General features: G+C 43.1%; 2 protein-coding genes across 2 annotated transcripts; both read left to right on the forward strand.

The window, feature by feature from the left end:
* Positions 1–3,478: 3,478 nt before the first annotated feature.
* LOC135553313 (mucin-2-like) lies at positions 3,479–7,701 on the forward strand. The gene is made up of 3 exons (XM_064985475.1): positions 3,479–6,113; positions 6,336–7,377; positions 7,497–7,701. The coding sequence occupies exons 1-3, from the start codon at positions 3,479–3,481 to the stop codon at positions 7,699–7,701; spliced, it is 3,882 nt and encodes a 1,293-aa protein (XP_064841547.1).
* Positions 7,702–7,744: 43 nt separating this feature from the next.
* Positions 7,745–12,744, forward strand: LOC135553314 (mucin-2-like). The gene is made up of 2 exons (XM_064985476.1): positions 7,745–11,170; positions 12,733–12,744. The coding sequence occupies exons 1-2, from the start codon at positions 7,745–7,747 to the stop codon at positions 12,742–12,744; spliced, it is 3,438 nt and encodes a 1,145-aa protein (XP_064841548.1).
* The last annotated feature ends 265 nt before the right edge of the window (positions 12,745–13,009 follow it).

Here is a 13,009-nt window from a genome sequence, read left to right on the forward strand (position 1 = left end):
GATTTTAGAGTAGATATAAGCTAGATATTGTGATTGTTAATCGTCATTAACCAAGACCTTCCTCAATTGATATTTGGAGAAATTACAGAAATAGGTGGCTGGCATTGAAGTGTTTGCTGTAGGTAAGTAATAACCTTTACTCTATAATTGAATATATAAATGGAAAATACTTGATAAATATGTTTTAAATAAATTGCACACAGCACAAAAAAATTGAAATATCATATACAAATATAACAAGGTATAATGGTCTTACAAGAAAAGATCAAAATCCAAAATTGATAATGTAAAAGCAACAACATTGAAACAATGAAGATTATGGTTATTATGTACACGTTATATGTAAACATCCCTTTTGATGAACTACCAAACTGTCACAGAATATGTATAGGAGTATGTAGTTAATTGCTGGCAGACCATTTGAAAACTTTAAATTGACATGATTTATAGTGCCTTCAGAAAGTATTCATAACTCTTGACTTATTCCACATTTTGTTGTGTTCCAGCCTGGTCTTAATGATGAAATGCCCATGCATGTTATGTAAATGTGAACATGAGTTAATGCCGCCACTTCAGATCACTCTGACGGGTTTTCTTGTACAGTACCCAATGATTTATGAAAACTTTATTGATAGGTCGATGTCCTCATTGTTGTTTTACGGTCTTGTTTAATAAGTCTTATGTACACACTTTATTACAATTATTAGAAGACTTATGAAATGCATATTGTTATATTATAGGGGTGGCAGGTAGCCTTGTGGTTAGAGTATTGGGCCAGTAACCGAAAGGTTGCTAGATCGAATCACCGAGCTGACAAGGCAAAAATCTGTTGTTCTGAACAAGGCAGTTAACCCAATGTTCCTAGGCTGTCATTGTAAGTAAGAATTTGTTCTTAATGGACTTGCCTAGTTAAATGAAGGTTAAATAAAAAATATAAATATTTGTAACATTGCTTGTTTTCCTTATACTCCAGGATTTTGTGAGTGTTTTTAATTTGCACCCTTATGTTGACATTGCTCCAGCCACATCCGTTCAATGCGTTTCATGCTTGAGGCCTAAATTTGAACTTAATAGAGCAGTGATACTAGCAAGAGCAGTGTGCAGGTTTCTTATTTTTTCTCATCTTTTTAAGAATGTAGAAAATGGATTGGTCAACATTTGAAAGCCAAGTTTAAATACTTCTGTTTATTAAGCATCAAAATGCGTATTTCTTTTGAAAAATTGTAACGCTAATGTGGATTTTACTATTTCATGTATTATGTTTTATATTTGAAAAAAACATGCATCTTTTGATGAACTACACCGATTATTTTCACAATGTGTGAATTCCTTGTCGCTCGCAGACCATTTGCAAATTTGAAATGCCCTTTCCTCTTATGAAGTAACATGATTGGTGGGATGCGGTAATAGGCTGATTTCTGATGGGGTAAAAATGCAACGCTAATCTGTATTTTACTGCGTAATTTCACTAAAGTGTATAAATCCATGATATAGTGGTCATAGTGACTGTTGTGAAATGATTCACAGCCTTGCAAAGTTTTCATATTTTGTTTCCTTGGTTTTTACATTATTCATCACAAGCTACTTTTGTTCACAGCGATGTCTTGAATGAATAATTATTCACACCTCTTGATCTGGCACACCTAAATGAGTTGCATAAATTTGCTTCACAAGTTACAGATTAAGTTGAAAAGTGTCCACCGCTGAACATTAATAGTGGCTTATGACCTGTCAATAAAATGTATATTTTTCTTTCTATTCAGAAAACAACTGCATCAACTGAGTCCAAAATGAAGACACAGAAACTGACAGCTACTTTATTTACCATGGGTATGTAGTACACTGAATTTCATTCTGTGTTCATGTTTCTAACTCATTTTTTACTATTTGCTAACTTGTGTATTAATCCTGAATTAAAATATTAACAACCAAAAAAGCAAGATGGTGACAAAATAGACCATATACATTTGGATAATGTAATTAGAATAATGAGCAATGATGTACATGTTGTATGCATTTGATGTTACAATGCCTATAATTTTTTTAAATATGTTTATTTTGACATTTCATGGGGGCAATTTTACATTTTGCCAAGGCTACTTTACTGTCAAATGTCTCCCCTCGATTAAATACGTTTCCAAAATAGAAAAAAGGAAAATGACTCAATTGTAAGCGGTAAACATTATCAAACTGCTGTAACCTCTATTACTTGAATTATATTACCACACTACTTTCATGAAAAATGTACCCTTTTTTCAACAACAACAAAAATAGAACTCAGGTGTGGTAATCTCAATAAGGTATTATAGGTAATATTATTAACAATCAAGGGAATAATATGTAGCTAAAAATTATAATTGTATATATTACATAATAAAGATGTCAAAAACTGCACCATGCTGATGAAGGGAAATCTTGGAAATGTTGATATTGTGCGCAATAAACATATTAACCATTCATCTCATAAATCACAGTGTTTTTATGCTGGAATATCCATGGAGTTCTGACCACAACTGCAGCTCCAACGACAACTGCAGCTCCTACGACAACTGCAGCTCCTACGACAACTGCAGCTCCTACGACAACTGCAGCTCCTACGACAACTGCAGCTCCTACGACAACTGCAGCTCCTACGACAACTGCAGCTCCAACGACAACTGCAGCTCCAACGACAACTGCAGCTTCTACGACAACTGCAGCTACTACGACAACTGCAGCTCCTACGACAACTGCTGCTCCTACAACAACTGCAGCTTCTATGACAACTGCAGCTCCCATGACAACTGCAGCTCCTACGACAATTGCAGCTCCTACGACAACTGCAGCTCCTACGTCAACTGCAGCTCCTACGACAACTGCAGCTCTTACGACAACTGCAGCTCCTATGGCGACAAGTGTAGCTCCTATGACGACAAGTGTAGCTCCTATGACAATAACTGTAGCTCCTACTACAACAACTGAAACTCCTTCGACAACAACTGTTGCTTCAACGACAACCAATGCAGCTCTTCCTACAACTGTAAGTCCTACGACCACTACACCAGCTGCACCTACTGCAACAACCACAACGACAGCAGCTTCTACGACAGCCACTGCAGCTCCGACAACCACAACTGCAGCTCCAACTTCAACAACTGTAGCTCCTATGACCCCCACAACTGAGGCTTCTACGACAACATCTGTAGCGCCTATGACCACTACAACTGCAGCACCTACTTCAACAACTACAACTGAAGCTGCTACAACAACTATAGGTCCTACGACCACCACAACTGCAGCTCCAACTACACCTGTAAATCCTATGACCACCACAACTGCAGCACCTACTACGACAACTACAACACCTACTACGACAACCACATCACCTACTACGAAAACCACAACTGTACCTCCTTCGACAACCACAACTCCAACTACAACAACTGTAGCTCCTATGACCCCCACAACTGCAGCACCTACAACTACAACTGAAGCTCCTATGATAACCACAACTGCAGTACATACTACGACAACTACAACCGAAGCTGCTACGACAACCACGACTTCAGCGCCTACTACGACAACCACAACACCTACGATGACAACCACAGCTGTAGCTCCTACGACCACCACAACTGCAGAACCTACTACAACAACTACAACACCTACTACGACAACCACAACACCTACTACGGCAACCACAACACCTACTACGGCAACCACAACACCTACTATGGCAACCACAACACCTACTACGACAACCACAACTGCAGCTCCAACTACAACAACTGTAGCTCCTACGACCCCCATAACTGCAGCACCTACAACGACAACTGTAGCTCCTACGACCACAACTGCAGCACCTACTTCAACAACTACAACTGCAGCACCTACTACGACAACTACAACCGAAACTGCAACAATAACGATGACTTCAGCACCTACTATGACAACTACAACACCTACTACGACAACACCTACTATGACAACCACAACTGTAGCTCCTACGACAACCACAACTGCAACTCCAACTACAACAACTGTAGCTCCTACGACCACCACAACTGCTGCACCTACTACGGCAACCACAACCGAAGCTGCTACGACAACCACGACGTCAGCGCCTACTACAACAACGACAACACCGACATTACCTACTACGACAACCACAACTGCAGCTCCAACTCCAACTGTAGCTCCTATGACCACCACAACCACAACACCTACTACAACAACCACTGTATCTCCTACAACAACTACAAATGCAGCTCCTACGACAACAACAACTGCAGCTCCTATTACAACTTTAGATCCCACGACCACTACAACAGAAGCACCCACTACGACCACTACAAATGCAGCTTCTACGACAACAACAACTGATACTCCTACTACAACCACTACAACAAAAGCACCTACAACCATAACTGTAGCTCCTATGACAACCACAACTGCAGCTCCAACTACAACAACAGTAGCTCCTATGACCACCACAACTGCATCACCTACTACGACAACCACAACACCTACTACGACAACCACAACACCTACTACGACAACCACAACTGTACCTCCTACGACAACCACAACTGTACCTCCTACGACAACCACAACTGTACCTCATACGACAACCACAACTGTACCTCCTACGACAACCACAACTGTGCCTCCTACGACAACCACAACTGCAGCTTCAATTACAACAACTGTAGCTCCTACGACCACCACAACCACAACACCTACTACGACAACCACAACTGTACCTCCTACGACAACCACAACTGCAGCTCCAACTACAACAACTGTAGCTCCTACGACCCCCACAACCTCCGCACCCACAATGACAACTGTAGCTCCTACGACCACAACTGCATCACCTACTACAACCGAAGCTGCTACGACAACCACGACTTCAGTGCCTACTACGACAACTACAACACCTACTACGACAACCACAACACCTACCACGACAACAACAACTGCAGCTCCAACAACTGTAGCTCCAACGACAACCAAAACTGCAGCTCCAACTACGACAACCACAACTCCAACTTTGACATCCACAACACCAACTATAACAACTGTAGCTCCTACGACGACAACTGTAGCTCCTACGACCACAACTACACCATCTACTTCGACAACCGCTGCAGCATCTGCTAAAATAACTACAACTGATACTCCTACGACAACATCTGTAGCTCCTATGACAACTACAACTGCAGCACCTACTTCAACAACTACAACCGAAGCTGGTACGACAACTACAACACCTACTACGACAACCACAACACCTACTACGACAACCACAACTGTAGCTCCTACGACAACCACAACTGCAGCTACAACTTCAACAACTGCAGCTCCTACGACCACAACTCCACCACCTACTTCAACAACCGCTGCAGCATCTGCTAAAATAACTACAACTGATACTCCTACAACAACATCTGTAGCTCCTATGACCACTACAACTGCAGCACCTACTTCGACAACTACAACTGTTGCACCAACTACGACAACTATAACCGAAACTGCTACGACAACCACGACTTCAGCGCCTACTACGACAACTACAACACCTCCTATGACAACCACAACACCTACTACGACAACCACAACTGCAGCTCCAACTACAACAACTGTAGCTCCAACGACCACCACAACCACAACACCTACTACAACAACCACTGGATCTCCTACAACAACTACAAATGCACCTCCTACGACAACCACAACTGCAACTCCAACTTCAACAACTGTAGCTCCTACGACCACCACAACTGCATCACCTACTATGACAACCACAACACCTACTACGACAACCACAACACCTACTACGACAACCACAACACCTACTACGACAACCACAACTGTACCTCCTACGACAACCACAATTGCAGCTCCAACTACAACAACTGTAGCTCCTACGACCCCCACAACCTCAGCACCTACAACGACAACTGTAGCTCCTATGACCACAACTGCAGCACCTACTTCAACAACTACAACTGCAGCACCTACTACGACCGAAGCTGCTACGACAACCACGACTTCTGCGCCTACTACGACAACTACAACACCTACTATGACAACCACAACACCTACTACAACAACAACAACTGCAGCTCCAACTATGACAACCACAACACCAACTACAACAACTGTAGCTCCTACGACGACAACTGTAGCTCCTACGACCACAACTACACCACCTACTTCGACAGCCGCTGCAGCATCTTCTAAAATAACTACAACTGATACTCCTACGACAACATCTGTAGCTCCTATGACCACTACAACTACAGCACCTACTACAACAACTACAACCGAAGCTGGTACGACAACTACAACACCTACTACGACAACCACAACACCTACTACGACAACAACTGCAGCTCCAACGAACCCCACAACTGCAGCTCCAACTACAACAACAGTAGCTCCTACGACCACCACAACCGCATCACCTACTACGACAACCACAACACCTACTACGACAACCACAACACCTACTACGACAACCACAACTGTACCTCCTACGACAACCACAACTGCAGCTCCAACTGCAACAACAGTAGCTCCTACGACCACCACAACCGCATCACCTACTACGACAACCACAACACCTACTACGACAACCACAACTGTACCTCCTACGACAACCACAACTGCAGCTCCAACTGCAACAACAGTAGCTCCTACGACCACCACAACCGCATCACCTACAACGACAACCACAACACCTACTACGACAAGCACAACTGTACCTACTGCGACAACCACAACTGTACCTCCTACGACAACCACAACTGCAGCTCCAACTACAACAACTGTAGCTCCGACGACCCCCACAACCCCAGCACCTACAACAACAACTGCAGCACCTACTTCAACAACTACAACTGCAGCACCTACTACAACTGAAGCTGCGACGACAACCACGACTTCAACGCCTACTACGACAACTACAACACCTACTACGACAACAACAACTGCAGCTCCAACTTCAACAACTGGAGCTCCAACGACAACCACAACTGCAGCTCCAACTACGACAACCACAACTCCATCTTTGACAACTGTAGCATCTAAGACCACCACAACTGCAGCACCTACTACGACAACCACAACACCTACTACAACATCCACAACTCCAACTACATCAACTGTAGCTCCTACGACCCCCACAACTGCAGCACCTACAATGACAACTGAAGCTCCTACGACCACAACTACAACACCTACTACGACATCCACAACTCCAACTTTGACAACTGTAGCATCTACAACCACCACAACTACACCACCTACTTCGACAACCGCTGCAGCATCTGCTAAAATAACTACAACTGATACTCCTACGACAACATCTGTAGCTCCAATGACCACCACAACTGTAGCACCTACTACAACAGCTACAACCGAAGCTGGTACGACAACTACAACACCTACTACGACAACCACAACACCTACTACGACAACCACAACACCTACTACGACAACCACAACTGAAGCTCCTACGACCACCACAACACCTACTTCGACAACCACAACACCTACTACGACAACCACAACACCTACTACGACAACAACTGCAGCTCCAACTACAACAACTGTAGCTCCAACGACCCCCACAACTGCAGCACCTACAATGACAACTGTAGCTCCTACGACCACAACTACACCACCTACTTCGACAACTGCTGCAGCATCTGCTAAAATAACTACAACTGATACTCCTACGACAACATCTGTAGCTCCTATGACCACTACAAATGCAGCACCTACTACAACAGCTACAACCGAAGCTGGTACGACAACTACAACACCTACAACTACAACTGCAGCACCTACTACAACAACTACAACCGAAACTACTACGACAACCACAACATCTACTACGACAACCACAACTGTAGCTCCTTTGACCACCACAACTGCAGCACCTACTACGACAACTGCAACACCTACTACGACAACACGTACTACGACAACCACAACACCTACTATGACAACAACTGTAGCTCCAACGACCCCCACAACTGCCGCACTTATAACGACAACTGTAGCTCCTACGACCACAACTACACCACCTACTATGACAACAACAACTGCATCTCCAACTGCAACAACTGTAGCTCCAACGACCCCCACAACTGCAGCACCTACTTCGACAACTGCAGCACCTACTTCAACAACTACAACCGAAGCTGCTACGACAACCACGACTTCAGCGCCGACGACAACCACAACTGCAGCTCCAACTACAGCATCTGTAGCTCCTATGACCACTTCAACTGCAGCACCTACTTCAACAACCACTGCAGCTCTTACAACAACTACTCCAGAAGCACCTACTTCGACAACCACTGCATCTCCTACTACAACAACCACTGCAGCTCGTACAACCATTACAACAGCAGCACCAACTACAACAACTACAAATGCAGCTCCTTTGACAACCACAACAGAAGCCCCTACAACAACAACTGAAGCTTCTACGACAACAAATATATCCCCAACCACTACAACGTCAGCAGCTACTGTGAAAATAACTTCAGCTCCTACTACAACAACTGTAGCTCTTACAACCTCAACGACTGCTTCACATAATACAACGATAACTAAAGCTCCAACGATAACAACAATTGCAGCACCAATTACGACACCTACATCTGCAGCACCAACTTCGACAACTACATCTGCAGCACCTACTACGACAACTACATCTGCAGCACTTACTACGACAATTACAACTGCAGCACCTACAAAGACAACTGTAGCTCCTATGACCACTACAACTGCAGCACCTACTTCAACAACTACAAATGCAGTTAATACAACAACCACAACTGCAGCTCCTACTACAACAACTTTAGATCTTTCGACCACAACAGCAGCAGCACCTACAACGACAACTGAAGCTCTTACGATAACCACAACACCTCCTACGACCATTACAACAGCAGCATCTATAACAACTTTAGCTTCTTCGAAAACAACTATATATCCTACTACCACTACAACTGCAGCAACTACTTCGACAATCACTACAGCTCCAGCTACAACATCTTTAGCTCCTACGACCAATACAACTGCAGAACCTACTTCGACAGTCAATACAGCTCCAGCTACAACATCTTTAGCTCCTACGACCACTACAACTGCAGAACCTACTTCAACAACCACTGCAGCTACTACTTCAAAAACCACTGCAGCTCCTACTTTAACAACCACTGCAGCAGCAGCACCTACTACAACAACTACAAATGCAGTTCCTACGACAACCACAACTGCAGCTTCTACTACAACTTTAGATCCAACGACCACTACAGCAGAAACACCTACAACGACCACTACAAACGCAGCTCCTACGACAACCACAACTGATACTACTACTGCAACTTTAGATTCTACGACCACTAAAACAGCTGCACCTACAACAACAACTGTAGCTTCTATGACAACAAATATATACCCAACCACTACAATGTCAGCAGCTACTTCGACAATCACTTCAGCTCCTTCTACACCAACTATAACTCTTACAACTACTACGACTGCAGCACATACTACAACTACAACTGAAGCTCTTACGATAACCACAACTGCAGCACCTATTACGACAATTACAATCGAAGCTCCTACGACAACCGCAAATGCAGCACCAACTACAACTGCAGCACCTACTACGGGAACAACATCTGCAGCACCTACTACAACAATAACAACTGCAGCACTTACTATGACAACCACAACTGCAGATCCTACGACAAGCACAACTGCAGATCCTACTACCAGCACAACTGCAGCACCTGCAGTGACATCTGTAGCTCCTACGACCACTACAACTACACCACCTACTTCGCCAACCACTGCAGCAACTGCTATAATAACTACAACTGAAGTTCATATGACAACATCTGTAGCTCCTATGACCACTACAACTGCAGCATCTACTTCAACAACCACTGCAGCTCTTACAATCACTACCCCAGCAGCACCTACTATGACAACAAATGCAGTTCTTATGACAACCATAACTGCAGCTCCTACTACAACAACTTTAGATCCTACAACCACAACAACAGAAGCACCTACAACAACAACTGAAGCTCCTACGATAACCACAACACCTACTACGACCATTACAACAGCAGCACCTATAACAACTGTAGCTTCTACGACCACTACAACTGCAGCACTTACTTCAACAACCATTGCATCACCTACAAGAACACCTGTATCTACTTTGACAAACACTGCAGCACCTGCTACAATAACTTCAACTGAAGCCGCTACGACAACCACAACACCTACTCCGACCATTACAACAGCAGCACCTGCTACAATAACTACAACTGCAGCTAAAGCTACAACCATAACTGCACCTCCTACTATAACATTTTTAGCTCTTATGACCACTACAACAGCCGCACCTACAATGACAACTGTTGCTCCGACGGCAACTATAGCGCCTACAACCACTACATCTACCATACCTACAACAACTAAAGCTCTTACTCCAATAACTGTAGCTCCTTCAACCAGCACCACAAAAGCTGCTATGACAATCAATTCAGCTCTTACTACAACAACCATTGGTCCTACCACCCCTACAACTACAGCATCTACTACGACAACAACTGCAGCTTTTACGAAGACCCCAATTGCAGCTCCTACAACTGCAGCTCCTACAACTGCAGCTCTAACAACTGCAGCTCCAACAACTGCAGCTCCAACAACTGCAGCTCCAACAACTGCGGCTCCTAAAGCTGCCACTGCAGCTCCTACAGCTGCAACTGCAGCCCCTACAACTGCAGCTCCTACAACTGCAGTTCCTACAACTGCAACTGCAGCTCCTACAACTGCAGCTGATAATGCTGCTCTAATTACAACAGCTATAGCTCCTACAACCACTACAATGGAAGCTCCTTCAACAACCACAACTCCAGCTCCTTCGACAACCACAACTGTAGCTGCTACAAAAACCACAACTGTAGCTGCTACGACCACCACAACAGCAGCACCCACAACGACAACCGTAGAAGCAACCACACCCCTTCCTACTCTGTTGCTGACCACTCCTTTCAATACCACAAGTGGAGGTTTTCCTGGCTGGGCTCTGGCCATTATCATCCCTTGTGGCATCGCTATCATTTTGGTACCTCTGTGGATCCTGCTATGTGTACGTATAGTCTTGTGTTCACTTGTACTGTGTATATCGTTTACATATTTATTTAAAAAATATGCTACATTTCTGCAATGATTTAATTTTACATGTGAATCATACTTCTCCATCTTGTTTTGCAGTGCATTTTATGTGGTGGATGTGCAGCTATAAGGAGACGCTGGCACAGACGCAGATCTTACAATGTACAGTACACCAGAAGAAATGGTCTCTTCTGAGGTGACAACGCTAACATCTGTGACCAATTGTCATCACAAGAACAGCCAATCATCTATATCTGCTAATCACGGGACTTTAATGCATGGAAAATCACTTGACTACACAGGACTGCATCCGAGAAGATCAAGTGAAAATTGTTAATAAGCTTAAAAGGCCATATGGTTTTTGTTCAATGTACTACTTTTTATATTATGCATCTGATTGTTAATCAAAGTTACAGCTGAGCTGAACAAAGTATGTTTATATATTTATTAGTCATGTCATTTGTGGTTTCAAGCTGTGCTGTCCACTGACTAAAATGGTTATCATTTATTTATTTAATTTATAATAAGCTTCATTCCAATATTTATTTTTTGTTTGTTATTTCCTCTCTTGATTAACTATGAAGTAATTTATTTTGAACTGCAATACAGTACTTGTTTCTTCAACTTACAGTTTGACAAATGTAATGAAGATACAAACCAGTATTATTTTATGAAAAGGTTTGACTAAAGGGTGATTATAGACAGCACATCTACACATCAAATGTAGTCAAAATTGTCCGACCTGGCACCTTAATCTATGCAAATTAAATACACAATTCATTCAAAAAAACGTGATTTTTTAATGTTTTGTATTCAGTGCCCTCAGAATGTATTCACACCCCTTGACATAAAAATTGTGTTACAGCCTGAATTTGAAATTGATTAAATTGAGATTTTGTGACAAATGGCCTACACACAATACTCCATACTGTCAAAGTGGTATTATGTTTTTAGATTTTCTTTTTACAAATTAATTTTAAAAAGTAAATAAGTATTCAACCCCTTTGTTATGGCAAGCTTACATAAGAAGTCACATAATAAGTTGCATGGACACAGTGTTCAAAAATAGTATTTAACATGATTTTGGAATGACTTCCTGTCACGACTTCCACCGAAGGTGCCTCCTCTCCCTGTTCGGGCGGCGCTTGGTGGTCGTCGACGCCTACCTACTAGCTGCCACCAATCCCTTTTCCTTTTCATTTGGTTTTGTCTGTCTTGTGTTCACCTGTGTATAGTTTATTTAATCTCGCCCTACACGCTAGGTTTTGTGCGGGATTGTTTGCATTACTGCCGTTAGTTTGGGACGTTTTTTTAATATATTTTTTTACTTTTAAGCAGGTGTATTTTCACGGGACTGTTTTGCCCACACGTTAGTTTAGCAGAGGAGTGTTACCTCCGTTTTGTTTACTAGACTGCGTTCCTGTGTTCTTGTGGCTACGTTTGTGGTCATGTGCCTGTTGTGTTGGTGGACAGTAATAAAATGCCCTTCCTGGATATTCTTGCTCTCCTGCACCTGACTCTACACCCACCTCGCAGAGGAGAATCTGACACTTCCTCATCTCTGTTCAACCACAAACACCAGGGAGGTTTTCCAATGCCTCGCAGAGAAGGGCACTTTTTCGTAGATGGGTTAAAGAAAAAAGACAGACATTGAATAGCCCTTTGAGCATGGTTAAGTTATGAATGACACTTTATATGGTGTATCAATGCACCCAGTCACTACCAAGATACTGCCGTCCTTCCTAACTCAGTTGCTAAAGTGAAAGGAAACCGCTCAGGAATTTCACCATGAGGCCAATCGTGACTAAAACAG

The sequence above is a fragment of the Oncorhynchus masou genome, chromosome 13, assembly GCF_036934945.1.
Source record: "Oncorhynchus masou masou isolate Uvic2021 chromosome 13, UVic_Omas_1.1, whole genome shotgun sequence".
Taxonomy (NCBI): domain Eukaryota; kingdom Metazoa; phylum Chordata; class Actinopteri; order Salmoniformes; family Salmonidae; genus Oncorhynchus; species Oncorhynchus masou.

Bases quoted from the DNA above. Each gene is read 5' to 3' on its own strand.
- LOC135553313 (XM_064985475.1), top strand. From the start codon at position 3,479: ATGATAACCACAACTGCAGTACATACTACGACAACTACAACCGAAGCT. The intron at 6,114-6,335 runs CTATGACAACCA...CAACTACAACAC, and splicing joins AACAACAACTGCAGCTCCAA to CTACTACGACAACCACAACA. The intron at 7,378-7,496 runs TGTAGCACCTAC...CCACAACTGAAG, and splicing joins GCTCCAATGACCACCACAAC to CTCCTACGACCACCACAACA.
- LOC135553314 (XM_064985476.1), top strand. From the start codon at position 7,745: ATGACCACTACAAATGCAGCACCTACTACAACAGCTACAACCGAAGCT.